At 43.0% G+C, this 17270-nt stretch overlaps 2 protein-coding genes across 2 annotated transcripts; both read left to right on the top strand.

Annotated features, from left to right (window-relative positions):
- Positions 1-211: 211 nt before the first annotated feature.
- Positions 212-2136, top strand: LOC130458824 (chymotrypsin-like elastase family member 3B). Its single transcript, XM_056825664.1, has 3 exons — positions 212-600; positions 909-1021; positions 1952-2136. Exons 1-3 carry the CDS (start codon positions 519-521, stop codon positions 2048-2050), a joined length of 294 nt encoding a protein of 97 aa, XP_056681642.1. The 5' UTR covers positions 212-518; the 3' UTR covers positions 2051-2136.
- Positions 2137-6265: 4129 nt separating this feature from the next.
- Positions 6266-10040, top strand: LOC103094642 (chymotrypsin-like elastase family member 2A). The gene is made up of 2 exons (XM_007478634.3): positions 6266-6426; positions 7133-10040. The coding sequence occupies exons 1-2, from the start codon at positions 6319-6321 to the stop codon at positions 7310-7312; spliced, it is 288 nt and encodes a 95-aa protein (XP_007478696.2). The 5' UTR covers positions 6266-6318; the 3' UTR covers positions 7313-10040.
- The last annotated feature ends 7230 nt before the right edge of the window (positions 10041-17270 follow it).

The following is a 17270-nucleotide window of genomic DNA, read 5'->3' as shown; positions in this document are numbered from 1 at the left end:
CTCACAGTAATTCTGTAAGGTGGGTAGTATTATTATCCTCATTTTTCAGGTGGGGAAACAGAGGTGTCTGAAGGGTAAAATGGCTCTCTCGGGTTCACAACAAATGTCTGAGGCTGGATTTGAACTTGGGTCTTTCTGACTCCAGGTCCAGTGCCCACCAGTTGTCTCCCAATGGACAGCTCCAGCTTCAGGGATTCTGGGGTTCTTGCCAGGAGGAGGAAGCAGAAGCCCAGGGGCTCCCTCAGAGGAGGGGCCGGGGATGGAGAAGGGATGAAGCCTGGTGACGTTCTGTCCCGTTCCTCCATTCTCTGGGCAAAACTGCTGATGGCAAAGGCTGGAGGCCTGCGTGCCTTGCTGCTGTGACAGAAGTGCTTAGCCCCAGGCAGAAGCATCCAGGCCCAAGCTGGCAGCGTCACCAATTGTTTCAGGCCTGTCATCAGAAGCCAAGGCCTCTGGCCCAGGGAGACAGCGTATAAATTCTCGGCCCACCCTTCTGTGGAACTAGGCCGCGCCTGGTCATGACTCTCCTGGCTCTGCTGCTCCTTCCTGCCTTGATCTCGCTGTCCGGGGCAGCGGCGTTTCCTGGGCACCTGACGCTGGGTGAGTGAAGGCCTCGTCCCCCTAGGACTGCGGGCTGGAAGGAGGCCTGGCCGGAAGGCAGGGCCTAAACTTCCAAGGCAGCCCAGAGGGGCCGGAAGAGGAGAGAGGCCTGGGGGAACCGGAGTCCTGGGAGAAGAGAGAGGAGAGGGAGCGAGGAATGGGGGAGGAACACAAGATTGGCCATTCGCCATTTTATCCCTATTCCTTAAGGAGCCATCTCAGGGGCTCCATGAAAAAGGCATTGGGGGAGGGACTCCTCCCCCTGGGCCACCGTGGCTACAGCAGTGACCTGTCCGTCCTCCTTCCAGACTGGCCCCAGGACTGTGGTGTGGCCCCGTCCCAGCACTTGGGCTCTGCTGGAAGGATCATCCAAGGCCGGGAAGCCAGGCCTCACTCGTGGCCTTGGCAGGTGTCCATGCAGGTAGGCCTGCCCCTGAGACACTAGGGTTAAGTGGAGGGCCCAGGAGGAATCCCAGGACTTGTCTTCAGGGGCCATTCAGGAGAGGTTTTACTCTAGTCCCCCTCTGGCACCAGGCAGGAAAGGCCACAGGGCTCTTCCTCCCCCCCTTAGTGAGCTGCCCCACGCTGCCTCCTGGACCCTACAGCGGCCCTTTGGACATTTCTTGCCTTTTCTGTCTCTGACAAACCTAGAAACTTTAACTCTGGGAGATGAGACTCCGGGTAGAAGCATAAACTTTTGGTATTTGGAGACAGTCCAACTCCAGCTCCGAGCTTGGGGAAAACCCACACTGGCATCTTGGGAAGATACGAGGAACCCTAGAACTTTAAGGAAAGGGATAGGAGGAAAATCCAAATTTACCTAAAAGAAAGGCGTAAGGAGGGCTACTTCTCAATGGAAAGGTGCCCCCTTTATATCAAGTAGATTATTAAAATGGAGACGGATGACTTATAAAATAGCAGGATTGGTGTTTTGGAAAATATATATCAGAGTGCCACGCGGTATTCTAAGTACCCAGAGTCAGAGGAAGTTAAAGAATACATTGAAAATAGAATTTGACACCCAAATACTTGAAAATTTGAAAAAGAATTTAATATAATTTTCAGGAACAGAATTTTTAGACACACACACAGACACCCTCTTTAAGCTTTCTGAGGGAGCAATCTTGGTTTCTCCTTACCCCACCCCAACTTCAATTCTCTTCCTCTCCTCTGCCCTCCCAAGACTTTAGCTGTCTTCTCTCCATCACCTCCATCCTCATGTTCTAGTGAGACACGATTGCCCAAGGGGTGGGACTCTTGACACACAAAATGTTTCAGCGCTCTGAGAAAATGATGTTCTATGTGGGCCACAAACATGTTGGGGCATCCTCTCTCCTCTCCTCACTCTCAGGCTCGAGTCCAAGGGAGCCCCAGGTTTGTCCATGTCTGTGGGGGGACCCTGATCCATCCCAGCTGGGTCCTTACTGCAGCCCATTGCTTCTCTGGGTAAGTGGGTGTTTCTTATGGGCAGGGGGATGGCTGGAAGAAGAAAGAGAGAAGGGGAGGTCCTTACTTCCCTAACTTGGGGGAGTTAGCTTGGGGGACATCATGTCAAGTCAGAAGCTTAGGCATCCTAGGATTTATTTTACTGGCATATCTTTCAGCTCTTACCACTTGCTCTACCTAGCTGCCTTGATCACATTATATATATATGTTTATATTATATTACATTATATTGTCATATCATATATTATATTATATCATGTCATGTCATATTATATTATGTCAAGGCATCATAGTGTGGTAGAGACTTGAAGAGAGAGGTTTTGCAGGACAAGCCAAGATGCAAGAACCAAGGCTGGGGGCCTGTCTGTCAGTCAAGGAGAAGGTTCCAAACAGAATGTTCCCAGGAGAGGCAGTTGGGGGAGCCGGACCAGAGGAGAGGAATTGGGACCTTGGGGCTCACTCTCTCACTGGGGGGTTATTGAACTGATGAGGCTTGACTTTTTGGGCTCTCCAACCAAAGGAAAATCTCTGCTCTCTCTTTGAGACTTGACTGACCAAGAGTTGAAGCTGACCAGGGGAGAAACTGGGATTTCTGATTCTGTCCCCCAATGAGAGAGTGAGCCCCAAGGACCCAATTCCTCTCCTCTGGTCCGGCTCCCCCAACTGCCTCTCCTGGGGACATTCCGTTTGGAACCTTCTCCTTGACTGACAGACAGGCCCCCAGCCTTGGTTCTTGCATCTTGGCTTGTCCTGCAAAACCTCTCTCTCTTCTAGTCTCTACCACAGTAGGATTTAAAGCCAGAAGAAGCCCTAAAGATTATCCAGGCAGATCCATGCATTTTACAGGCAGGAAGACGGAGTTCCAAAGCGTGAATGATTGGCCCAGGGTCACAGAAGTAAAAAGTTGCAGAAGTAAGATGCCTCAACTTAGGTCCAAGCAGGCTGTGGTCCCATGCATGACTCTGGAGAGGTGTCCCTAGAATCTCTTCCATGTAATAAACTGGGAGATTCTGGACCCTCCCCGCCGGTGTTTTGCATTTTAAAAGAGACATATGGAATGCTTAACTGAAAGAATGAATGGCTTTAAATTGTTGACTTGTAAAAAAAAAAAAACAGAACTATTAGATAGTCAGAAAACCACTCTTGAATCAAGGAAAAGGGGTTCAGTGTGATAGCAGGCCTCTTCACAGAGCTACACGTTAACAACCACACAGAGTCCGAGGATTGAACTCTGGATGCTCGGGATGCTGATCCCTGGAAAAGCCAACCACCCAACCACGCTAGATAGAAACTCCAAAGAACAAAAGAATTTGGGGAACTTACATACCATTTGGGGGGAAATACAGGGGCAGGGAAAGATGATTGATATCACTATAGCTACAAAGAAAATAGGAGTGTTCAAACCACACTGACAGGATACCATCGAGCTTGGGAAAAGAATGATAGCTAGAGGAGAGGGTCTAAGAGAAGGGGCTGCTTCCAATGGATACTCAAGGGTGGTCCCTGCCCAGGTGTGGACCTTCTTGGGAAGGATCTCTGCTACTATAGGAAAGACTACCCAAGACAAAAAGGGTACTTGGCATATGCCTAGTCCCACCTAATTAGGGTTGTCATTCACCTGAGGGTCCATTATTCAGTCTGAAACTTCTAGCCTGAGATTCCCATTAGGGTGGATTCTCTCCAGGACTGGGAACAAGTACCAGCTTTGGGGGCTCCAACTTACAAGCTAGTCCTAAAACTTGGGGTTCATCAGATCTTACTAGGCTACAAGTTTGGGGTTTCTAGATTCCATGTTGACAAACTGCATTTATTCATTTGTTTTTTACCAATTATATGTAATAACACATTTCCACATAAGTTTTCCAAAGTTATAGGATCCGGATTGTCTCCCTTCCTCCCTTCTCTTCCCTTTCCTGCAGCTGGCAAGCAATTTGATCTGGGTTATGCAGGTGAAAAGATGTCTTCAATAGTGAAATTTGGGGATGCCCAAGTTTTTAGGTTGGGAAGATATTTGGGAGCCGGATGGTCCTTACCAGTATCCCTCACAACAAGGCAGTTACTTCTCCATCCATAAAACCTAAGAAGAGGACATTCTCATTTTTTCTGGGCTCAAAATGGGAGAATACCTAAATCTCCTTGGATCATTGGGGAGGGTGGGATGGATGGATCCATTGGGCATTTAGAATTGCCTTCCATATTGCCCTGAAATAGCACCTCCTTGTCCTTGACCTCATTTCCCACAGCACTGCCATTTTGGCTTCCCTTCTCTGTGATTCTGGGTCATCCTCACCCAGTCATAGTGCTGGTCATGGCCAGGGCTGACTCCATAACGCCATCCCAGGGGGAAGACGGAAGATGTTGCCAATTGGCGCATTGTGTTGGGTAAACACCGACTCAACCAGACAGAGGCAACCCAGAGAGTGCACCGTGTGAAACGAATATACCGGCACGAACACTTCCACTACCCACACCTTGACCGGCTGAACAACGATATCGCCCTGGTCCGGCCAGTGCATGACATCCCCAGCAGTCCCTACGTGCACTATGCCTGCCTCCCTCCCTTTGGCGGGCCTGGCCTTAGGCCTGGCCAGCTCTGCTGGGTCACCGGCTGGGGAGGGACCCAAGGTAATTATAATGGGAAGAGGAGGCCATCCTGTCTCACCCAAGTGATTATTATATATTATAATATCATATATTATTATAATAAATCAGTCAACATTTATTAAGTGCCCGCCATGTTCTAGGCACTGTACTAAGCTCTAGGGATAGAAGAAGAGGCAAAAGCCAATCCCTGCCCTCAAGGAGCTTACGATCTAATTGGGAAGAAAATACACAGACAAAAACATGCAAAGCCAATCTATTTACAGGAAAAATAGATAATTTACCCAGGGGGTGCACTAGAATTAAGAGGGGCTGGGAAAGGTTTCCTAGAGAAAGTGGAATTGTAGCTGAGGCTTAAAGGAGGCCAGGGAAGTCTGTAGTCAGGAGTAGAGGGTAGAAAACATTCCAGGCAAGGGGAATGGCTGGAGAAAAATGTCCACAAGTAGGACGATGGAGGGTCTTGTTCATAGAATAGCCAGCAGGCTGACATCTCTAGACTGAAGAATAGCTGTTGGAAAGTAAGGTATAAGAAGATGAGGGGGGACAGCTAGGTGGTTCAGAGGCCTGAGAGCCAGACCCAGACATTTTTTTAACCCTTATCTTCCATCTTAGAATTGATACTCTGTATTGGTTCCAAGTCAGAAGAGTGGTAAGAGCTAGGCAATGGGAGTTAAGTGACTTGCCCAGGGTCACCCAGCTGGGAAGTGTCTGAGGCCAAATTTGAACCCAGGACCTCCTGTCTCTAGGCCTGGCTCTCAATCCACTGAGCCACCTAAATGCCCCCCACTCCAGTCCCAAACCCTTCCTAGCTGTGTGACCCTGGGCAAGTCACTTAACTCCCATTGCCTAGCCCTTATGGCTCTTCTCCCTTGGAATCAATATGCAGTACTGATTCTAAAATGAAAAAAAAAAAAAGGAGATTGGTGAGGTAAGAGAGGGATAGGTTTTAAAGAGTTTTGAATGCTGAACAGAACACTTTGCATTTGTTCATCTAGGCAATTGGAATTTACAGGAGTTTATTGAATAGAGGGGGAAGGAGTCTGGGGAAGGGAAATGACAGGATCTGGCTGGTATTTTAGGAAAATCACTTAAATGGCCAAAGGGAGAATAGTTTGGAGCAGGGAAAGCCTTGAGGCAGATAGAGGCAGAGGCAGGTTATCCTGGGAGATGAGGGTCTGCCTGATGTGGGGCTGAGAAATCTTGAGGAGGGCGTTGTACTTTATGGTCACACGGGAGGCTTTAGGGGAAAGATAAGAGTATAAAGATAAAGATATAAGATATATAAAGTATAAGATAAAGAGTTTTGTTTTGGACCTGACAAGTTTAAGATGCCTATGGATTTGAGAATCATCAGCATAGTCATTGGTTAAAAATAATTATTTAAATTCAAATAAATTACAATTAAATTTAAATTTAAAATTATTTTCATTCATTAACTTGTTCATTCAAAATAAATAAATTAAATGCCTGGGAGTGGTTTTTCTTGTCTTCCACATTCTTCTGGGGGGGGGGGGTCTGTGTGTCTAGGGCCTGATGCTCTCCAAGCTTATCCTCATTCCAAAGGCCTTTCTAGGTCACTTTCGGGTTTCCATGAAGGTCTTTGTGTTTCTGACAGGCGGGGAGGAGAACTTGACTTTGTCCAATGTTCTGAATCAAGTCCAGCTACCTGTCATGGATTTCACCACTTGTCAACAGGAAAAGGTCTGGGGTGACAAAGTCAGCCCAACTATGCTATGTGTGGGCTTCAGGGACCTCCAGGAGGCTCCTGCGGCATGCCAGGTAAGGGGGAGCTGGGAAACAGAGAGAGCTTTTTGGACGTCTGAGAGGTGCCCAATTTCCTTTCTTCCAAATCCTGATCCTAGGGGGATGCCTGAAGATGTGCTTCAGGCTCCGGAGGGGTCATTCTTCCCTCTCTGTCCAGAGTGACCGAAGTTGTAGCCTCTTCTGTCTACTCACTGTGATTCTGTACACTGTGGACTTGATTCCACTTGCTTCATTGCATTTTCTCTTAAAATGGGATTCAGCATGTCAAAATTCAATCCACATCCAATTTTGGGGGGTACATGTGGGTTCCCCGTCTCATGACTGGACCTTGTTGTCTGTGGGATCTGAACATTTCCTGGGGTTTGGGCTCTGACCACCACATAGGGCTGGAACCCAGGGATTGCGGTTACTCAGACGTACTTACGGGTGCTCTAAAAAAAGGCATCTTCATAACACGAGCTCCTAAGTTTTCTTACTATCGCCTCATCTGTTTTGTTCTTTTGGGGTTCAACCTCACCTGTTTTCCCCTGTTGGGTGGGATATAAGGGTAGGCAATATGCTGGATGATTCACTGGCTGGCCACGGCCTATCCTGTGCCCCTTAGAGGCAGCCTTTAGTCCTGGTGCCCCAAAGAGACGGACTGGCCAGTGCCTCTCATAGTTAGACTCATCTTCAGTCGGTCAACACCCTCTGATTGGGCTCTCTTGTTGGTGTTTTCCAGGGAGACTCAGGGGGCCCCTTGCTTTGCCAGATGGGAAGGAACGAGTGGGAAGTCCACGGCATAGCCAGCTTTGGGCCTGTTGGCTGCAGAGCTGAGAACAAGCCCAGTGTCTTCACCAGGACCGCTTCCTACAGGCCCTGGATCGAGGCTACCAGAATCCGGGACTTTTTCTTCTATTGAATCCGAAGGGATGGTATATGGATGGGCCCTTGAAAGAAATCTTGGCTCTGGGCCTCACTCCAGTCAGATAAGGCAAACTCAGGAAATAAGATAAAGGAGTTTATTAGCCTCCAAGGCAGCTTGCAGCTAGAGCAAAGCTGACCTCCAATTCAAACTGCAGGCTTCTTTTATAGACTGGAGTAAACAACTTTCATAGAAAAGGAAGACAATCCCACTTGGTACACATTTGTTGGTTTTTTTTTAAACCCTTACCTTCCATCTTAGAATTAGTACTGTGCATTGGTTCCAAGGCAGAAGAGTGGTAAGGGCTGGGCAATGGAGGTTAAGTGACTTGCCCAGGGTCACACAGCTAGGAAGTATCTAAGGCCAGATTTGAACCCCAGTCTCTAGCCACTGAACTACCTAGCTGCACCCCACCCCCATTTCAATGAGGGATAAGATTAGGGCTGCCTCTACTTCTCCCCTATTAACAGCATCATAGGAGAAGGGATTGGTGCCCCAGTTGTACCTGCCATTTTGTATAGGCTAGCTGCCATGAACCCCAAGTCTAAATGCCATGAAGTCACTCAGACAGACTGTACCTTGGACTGGCATTGTACAATCTCCCTTTTGGTGCTGGCCATACTCCTGGTGCAACACCACGGTGGAATCTATATTGCTTCTCTAGTCTTAACAGCATCATCCTGATCTCTGCTGCTTGCAATTTGGTTCTTTGCACCAAAGAGGCACCATAAGCCCAAGCAACACAGAATCTTTATGAGGACATATAAGAGAAAACCCATAAAGACATACTTCAGCCGTGGGACATTTGGGAGCCAAGTGGTTAGCTGTTGCCATGGGACCGGAGTTCCTTACCGTTCTCCTGGACCATGTTCTAGGCACTCCAAACGGAGTCCATGTAGGTATGGATGCTCTTGTGGTGGATGGGCTCCATTCCTGACCCACGAAGGCCCATACCCTTCCCTTCTCTGCTAGGAGGAAATCCAGAGCCAGCCAAAAGAAAACTAAGGATTTAGGGTCTTCACTGCACCTTTGGTTTCATTAACAAATATTTGCAAAAGTTTGTTCATTTTATTCAGGAGTGTCCAGACTGTGTCTGTTCCCATACATGGGTAATAGGATGGAAAAAGAAGGGGGCAGCCAAGTAGAAACTTAGATGACTGCATCCTTGCTTTGAGAGGGACATCTAAGAGACAGGGTAGGTATGGACCAGAGGCCAAAATACCTACCCAAGCCACCAATAACATCCTTTTTTGTTTATACAGAAAATAAAATTCCTACGGGGCTTTCCTAAAAAATCTACTTTTGTTATCAGGCTTCCCAGCTTATAAGAAATTCTCAGAAGGCCCTTTCAGTCTTGAATGGTCACATTTTGATTCAGGGATAGGGAATAATTCTATCCCATTTGACATCCCATTTTCTGACCTATTGCCCTATTCCATTTATAACACAAAACTGGTATCTTGCAATATGTTGGAAGCTCAAAGATGGCAAGAATTATAAAAGGTTAATGATTTTTCTTCCCAACTAAACATGAATAAGTGGGAAGACTCATTCTTCTAGCCCATGGCAGAACAATTTGGTTTGTTTTGTATCTAGGTAAGCTTTATTGATTGCAAAATAATAATCACGGGCCTTGGATGTCTGCCCCCAGGTTCATGAGGGACATCTCTTTCCCCAAGAATAAGGGGTGGGACAACCTAACCAGCAGCTAGCTCAGTTAAAGGCACAATTGGCATGTTGGATCAGATGTATATAAATACTGGGCTGCCTTGTTTCCCTAACCCCAAGGGCACACGATAGGATCTAAAGCTCAAACAACAAATTCATAGCAGATCATAGGTGAAGTATCAGGTCCTCATTATCAGGGTCAAACAAGTGTCCAAAAGGCCATTGATTGGTGTTGGGGTTCTTTCTCAGCTTAACTGGGTATGGGCTTGTTTTCTCTCTGGTCTGGAGTCAATCACAACAAGCACATGGGAGTGATGTGTCCACTTGGCAACACTGGTGGCAGTAGGACTGCTCAGCTGAATCTGGAAAAGTCTCCCTCCATTTGCTCCATTGGCCTCTGTTCCCCCAAACATATCTGTAGCCCACAGATTTTGGTAGTTCAATAAAATTAATCCACAGGTGTTCAAATGATGGGAGCAATAAAATCAATTTGTGCGTGTTCAGATGTTAGGGTCACCCACTTTTTTCTCTGCTTTTGTCACAGTTTTCTTCTATGAAGAGTTAAACAAGAAAGGTAGCTGGAGACCACCCTTTTGGCAAACCAGGACCAGCAAACTTGGACTACAAGGGTCTTGGTTCCTAAATCAGTATCAGTCCAAGCAGAAAAATGATAAACAACTTATAGAATAGATAACAAGTCCACAACAAACAGAACTAATAAAACCAATGGGTTTATAAAGAAACCCAATAGAGCAATGGTTTCAGGGGTGGTAAGTCCTTTGGCAGCATTCATGATCTTCAGGAGGCTGGTAAGCATTTCTCAAACAAGTGGGTATGAATCAGGGCAGGTATTTCCTCCAGTCTCCAGGTTCTAGGTCACTTGTTGAGATCCTCTATGCTTCTAAAAGCTTGTTAGTGTTAAGACTCAGCATATTATAGCAAAACATGACAAAATCTAATCAGATTCGCTTTCCAGTAATTAGTTCAGAAGGTGAAAAATCAGTTTAGATTCCATGAATCTAATCCTAATACCAACAGAGCTAAGAGAAGAACACCAATTTAGGAACCCATAATTCCTCTGAAACTTCAGAGAATTTCAAATTTTACGTAGCATTCCTTCTTTGTATCTTTATCCTACCTTGTATCTAATATGTGCAATGCCATAAATAGGCTAGGGGGAATTTTAAAACAAACATCAATAACAACAAAAAGGCCATGAAGACCTGACTTGGAAAATGAGCCCTTTTGTCCATTAATACTACCAGACAGAGACTTCAAAATAGGAAAAAGAAAAAATTTAAATTTCCATATGATTTTGTGTATAAAATCATTAATCTATTTTTTAGATATTCTTACTAAAACATATTAAAAACCTGAATTAATCTTGAGAAAAATTTGGAAGCCAACTATGTGTGTGTATGTGGGTAGCTCCTTGGATTTCTAATAGTCTAATCTTGATGCTTCTTTAAAACTTGCTACTCCATTAAAAATTTAAAAACCTACTATACCTTTATCCTATTCTCTTTGAGAATATACATACATATATAAAAATAGATATTTTATCTTGAAAGAATAGGATATTATAAGCAACTAATAGTATATGTGGATATGTAACTATTAGCAAGTAGATGGCAAGCCTTAATTGCTTAAGATATGAAATTAACCACAAATTCAGATTAAAAAATAAAAATTTTCATATTTGCATCCTATTGTAACTCAGATGTTTTAATAGATTTAGCATTATAACAGCAAAAATTTCCTCTGTTCATCTGCCCTGATTATAGAAATTTTATATGAAAGGAAAAAGGGGGAACATGGTTATGATTATATCAGGACTGATCTGACATAAGCCATAACACGGGGAAAACTATCTTAGCTCTGTTTGATTTCAGGTAAGAGTCATAGTTAACAGCTAATAATACAGTTCCACGTTATTCACAGGATATTGTAGCCAGGCACAGAATTAATCAGGTGGAAAATTTTCCTGTTCAGAATGTAAATAACCCAATGGAGAAAATGAGTCAAGGGGATCCTGCCTGTGCCTACATAAGGCCATCCCCTCAGCTTTCCCAGGCAGACATCCCTTTAATCATGTAATATTGGCTTAATGATAATGTAGACAATCATAACTGAAATAAAAACTCAGAACAGCATCAAATTACAGTTCCAAGAGATTTTGTCCCAAATAGCAATATGATTTAGGGTTAAATTATTATTCATCTCTCTTGTGTTATTGCAATAACAGTTAATAATGAGTACATATAAAATATCTTGTTTATCCTTCATTTATAAATTAGGATTAACTACATTCTGGAGGTTCACACAAGCAGTAAATACCTGATAGTTAACTCAAAACTCCATGTAAAGGTAATTTTAGGGTTGTGACAATCTAAATTAATTTGGTCACCAGAGAAAATCCCAAATAAAATACCCAAGTCAGTTGGAAATTTATGGTGATTTTAATTAATATAGAGGGAAGGAATTAAGGAGAAGAGAGAGAGAGAGGGTATAGGATTTCTCCTGCCTGGCCTTTGCCAGGGGGAGTTCAAAGACCTCTGCCACGAGGTCTTTGAAGAAGATTAGAGGCTTTTCCAAGTGTTTGGAAGGTAAAGGAGAAAAGAATCAGTCTAAACTCTGAGAGAGGTCAGTGAAGATGCCTCACTTGAACTAGGCTGCTCCCAGTATAGTATCAAGGAAAATTCACCGCCAAAACAGGACAATAGCTGCTGCCACGCCAAGATGCCAAAACATTCAGCAAGCTGCCGCCAGAGCCACCTCTCCACAGAAAGAGGCTGGATAGAGGAAGTGACGTGAAATATATAGATGGTTTTTACATCATTTTCCTGCATCTCACATGTACCAATGGTAGCTTAACCTTGACTTAGGACAGCCCAGGGGTCTGTCAGTTGTTTCTGATTTGTCATTTGCTAGAACGTGTCTGTCATAGGCCATCCTCCTAAATACTTAATCCTTAAGTATGGGTATAGACATTCCTGTTTTTGTTAGACTAAGTAGGGTGGAATAATCTAAAATTCACACCCAGAAAAATGTTAACTACAGGAAGCTTCCAATTCTACATTGCCTATTAACCCCTAAGACAAAAATGAAATCTAAGGTCTATTGTTATTAAGTTGACTCAAAGATGTGACTTCAATATAGACTTTATTAAAAGATGCAATATCATAATTTTCACATGATAGCTGAATAATATATCAGATTAAATTTAATCTTTAAGCAAACTTGTAGATTGCTCCACTTTGACTGGGAGTGGCTCTAGTTTCTCAAACTTCATTAATTTAGCAATATGTTGTCAACAGGACTTATAAGATCCCAAGGCCCTGCCTGAATAGAAAGTCCTAAAATCTTCACAGCAAGAGTAACTTAAGAAATTTTTGCTACTTTCCCCCCAGACAGTAAATTATTATTATCTAATTTAAAGCAAAATATACCCAAATAAATCTTTAACAAATCCAATTGAGTAATTCTATTTAATAAAAATAGTAATAGTGTGAATTTTAGGGAAAGAGCATCCCACCTTTGCAATACCTGCAGATATACCAGAGTCTCTTTGGACCACATCTTCTTCTGATGTAAGCTTACTTAAGTTGGTTGTTCCTGTGCAGATAAGAATGAAATCTAGCCTACCTCCTTCCATTCCTCAGTACCCTCTCTCAAAGGAGGTAACTGAGGGCATTACCCCAGTAATTAACTCATTAATTGATCAGGACATCATAATGTCTTATAAATCTGAATACAATTTGCCCATCCTGCCTGTTCAAAAACCAAAAATAGGGCCCAATGGCAAGCACCTTTATAGATTCATACAGGATTTGAGGGCTGTGAACAATCATGTTATAAAGAGACACTCCATAGTTTCCAACATAAATATGATCATTTCTTCTATTCCTAGCACAGATACATACTTTACAGTAGTGGACTTGTGCTCAGCCTTCTTTTCCATACCCATTCATGAGGATTCCAGGCATATCTTTGCTTTCATCAGGAAGGGCCCTCAGAATACATGGAGTTGTCTGCCCCAGGGTTACTTGGAAAGCTCAAGTTTATTCGCACAGATTTTGAGCCAAGACACAGATAATATAACATTTAAAAGCAGCAAATTAATCAAATACATAGATGATCTACTCTTGGCTTCAACAGACACAGAAGCATGTCAGGAAGATAGTAAACATCTTCTTGTGGGAACTGCACAAAAGAGGGCATAAGATCTCGAAGGATAAGGTTCAGTGGTGCCTCCCTAAAGTAGAGTATTTGGGGTTCATCCTGACTGTGAGTGCCTGCTTTATTTCTCCCAAATGAATTGAAAATATTCAAAAATTAAGTGCTCCTACCACTAAGAAACAAGAGCAATTTTAGGAGCAACAGGGTTTTGTAGACAATGGATTCCTTGCTATGGGGAACTTACTAAACTCCTTATAGCACTAACAAGGGATTTGGTCACTGAATCCCTCAAATTAGAGCCAGAATACCTGTCAAATCTGTCAGATCTAAAACAGGCTATCCTGTCTGTCTCCACTCTAGGAATCCCAGATTACAACAAGCCATTTACTTTGTATGTACATGAGTGAAGAGGAGTGGCTTCAGGTGTTTTAACTCAGACTTTAGGACCCTCTCAGCATCCAATTGCTTATTATTAGGCCCAACTGGACTCAGTAGCATCAGGAACACCACCATGTCTTAGAAGAATAGCTGCTACAGCCTTACTAGTAACAAAAACTGTTGATCTGGTATTAGGATACCCATTAACAATTATGTGCCCACATGAGGTAGAAGCATTGTTGCTAAGGCATAGAACACAGGCATTTTCTGATCAGCGAATTACAAGGTATGAAATAACCCTGTTAAACAATGAAAATATTATTCTGAAATGCTGTACAACTCTTAACCCTGCCACCTTGCTTCCAGATTTACCAACTTCAGGAGAAACATTACACAGTTCTGAAACATTAGTGTCCATGGCAGAAAAGCCTCAAGATAATCTCTTGGACACTCCCTTAGACAACCCATATCTGGTCTTATTTACTGATGGTTCTTCTTTTATGAGGGATGGCATACACTACACTGGAACTTCTGTAGTCACAGAATTTGCCACTGAGTGATCAGCTTTATTGCTTTCTAATATTAGTGTTCAAGGTGCAGAACTCATACCTCTGAAACATGCCTGTATAATTGCCAAGGATAAAAAGGCAACATTTATATGGATTCTAGATATGCTTTTGGCATTTGTCACTCAGTTAGGATGCTATGGCTCCAGAGAGGATTTTTAACCTCAGCTGGAAAATCTATAGCTAATGCAGAAATTATTAATGAAGTTCTTTCTGCTCTCCAGCTGCCTGAAGCCCTAGCTGTAGTTCATTGCTCTGCCCATACAGGTGACACTGATCCTGTCTCTAGGGAAAATGATCGAGCAGATGCCGCTGCAAAGCTAGCAGCTATAGAAGAGCCTTAATTTTAACATTAACAACCACTGACGACTTAAATTTATCACTTTCCCATAATGAAAAGGAAGTGGAAAAATGGAAGCAAAAATTTAAAGCAAAACAGATTAATGGAGTATGGGTATCATCTGAAGGAAAACTCCTGCCCCCTAGAAATTTCTATTACCAAATTAGCCAATCTTTTCATAAAAATGGTCACTTTGGTACCCAGGGCATCGTGGACTCTGTTAAAAGAGTATAGATAGCCCCTGGCATAACTACTATAGCCTCTAAAGTGTGTACAGAGCCTGCTCTACCTGCTAAGCATATAACCAACATGCCTTTCATGGCCTGTTTTCGGTGGGCTTTTGGTGGGCATCCTCTGATTTACATACCTTTTGAGCATCTACAGATAGATTTCATAACCATGCCAAAGGCTGGACATTATAAATTTTGTCTAGTTATAGTAGATCAACTGACCAGATGGCTGGAAGCATTTCCTACAGCCTGAGCCACAGTGGCTTTTGTTGCCAAAGTGCTTTTAAAAGAGATTATTCCCCACTTTGGCCTGCCAGCATGTATTGATTCAGATAGGGAAAGTCATTTTACTGATTCTATTCTAAATCAGATATATTCTTGCTGGGGGATAATTCCCAAATTTCATGTACCATATCATCCCCAGGTCAAATTGAAAGAATGAACAGAGAACTTAAAACTATGATTGGTAAATTATGCACTGAGACACATTTAAAATGGCCTGAAATTCTCCCTCTAGCCCTATTTTATCTTAGAAGCAGGCCCAGAGGAGACCTACACATCTCACCATTTGAGATGCTTTTTGGACATCCAACTATACAAGCTAAGTCTTTCTCCCCTGCATATACATCACTATTTGGGGAATACTACTATTGCTTCCTACATACAGGAATTACAGCACAAACTGTGTGAACTCCATGAATCTGGAACTGTAGTACAACTTGGACCTCTAGACTTTTCACTTCATGACCTGAACCCAGGAGACAAGTTGTATATAAAGAATTTCCAGCATACTGGAGCAACTCAGTCTTCCTGGGAAGGGCCATTCCAAACATTGTTAATTACTCCAACATCTATAAATATTGGAGAGAAGGACTCTTGGATTCATTGCTCACATGTAAAGAGAGCATCTTCTATTGAGACTGATTGACTGTATCCAATGCATGTATCACATGCATTGGAGATAATAATCCATAGACAAGTGGATACTGTTTTTTAGGAACAAATTGAATCCCTGAATTTCCCTCCCTTAATTTTATTATTGCTTTTCTTCTATTTTGATTAGAATATTTGATTTTTTCCTCCCGCCCCCCATTTCCTATACTTAAGGTACATACAATTAATATTATCTTTTTATTCTGCAGGAATATAAATTTAAATATATATATGCATATATATACATATATATGTATATATATATATATATATATATATACTTGCTATAATATTAATGCATACTGTAAAGATTGGATTTAACTATCTCTTGATTTGTAACAATGAAGATGCTTAGCCTAACAAAATCGGGAATCGGGAATGTCTGTAGCCATGCTTGAAGACTGAGTGTTTAGGAGGATGGCTTTTGATAGATAAATTGACAAATCAGAAACAGCTGACAGACCTCTGGGCTGTCCTAAATCAAGCTTAGGCTACGATTGGTGCAGAGGAGACACAGGAAATGGAGGTAGAATCGTCTAAGTTTTTTTTTGTGGGGCTTCCTCTCCTCTGTCTCTTTCCCCGGAGAGGCAGCTGTGGCTGGCATCGTGCTAAGCGTTCTGACATCTTGGCATGGTAGCAGCTATTTGTCTGGGTTTTGGTGGTGAGTTTGCCCTTGAGCTAATTCAGGTTCAGGCATCTTGGCTGAGCCCTCTTGGAGTTCAGGCTGATTCCTTCCTCCTTTACTCTCCAAAACCTTATCTTCCTAGAGCCTCTAATCTTCCCCCTGTCACAAACCAGGTGGGAGAAATCCTATACCCTTTCCTTCTCCCTTCTTCTTAATTTCTTTCCACTATATTAATTAAATCACCATAAATTTCCAGCTGACTTGGGTATTTTTTTATTTGGAATATCCATGGCAACCAATAATTAATATTGTAGCATACCAGGCATATTAGTAACTTGGAAGTATGGTTGATGTATTGCTATTGTATCTTATGTGTTCATATGCCAGACTCATGGTCATGTTACTTATTGATTATTGCCTTTCTAAATCTTCAGTCCAAAGGACAAGAGAATTTCTGAACAGGACATTATTTGCCACAGAGTCTTAGCTCACGCCGCCTTGTTAGACTACATTCCTTTCCAAGTTGCATGTTGGACTAGTCCCCTCCTCTTTGATTTCGTGATTATCAATTCAACCAATGTTAATACCTATGTCATGTCACGTATTCATTAATTACCTACCACTCCACATTCTTAAACTCTCCAATAAAAGTTCGGGGACACATGCAAGCCTTCCTCTTGCTCCTCTTATGCCTCTTGTGCTTCTTGATCCTCTTGTGCCCTTGCTCCTCTCTTGCTTCTCTTGCTCTTCTTGCACTCTTATTCCTTGCCTCTCTTGCTTTTGTTCTTGAGAAGCATCACCAGAGCTTGCTACACCCCTTTGTGATTTAACTTGTTGTCTCTGAGTCTTTATTCCTGCATTTCTCCCTCTATCTCTATTATCTATTCATTCATCTTCCTCCAGACTCCATTCTCCTTCTCAGGTCACCACCCACATGTAAATTGTATAGGAACTACAGGCAGCTCCTACAAATATAGTTTAGGGCACAATACTAAAATTATCCTTTACAATACCCAAAAGCTTTAAACTGTGAGAA

This window comes from Monodelphis domestica, chromosome 1 (assembly GCF_027887165.1).
Source record: "Monodelphis domestica isolate mMonDom1 chromosome 1, mMonDom1.pri, whole genome shotgun sequence".
NCBI classification, from domain to species: Eukaryota; Metazoa; Chordata; class Mammalia; order Didelphimorphia; family Didelphidae; genus Monodelphis; species Monodelphis domestica.
This window is presented reverse-complemented; position numbering and strand designations above follow the sequence as displayed.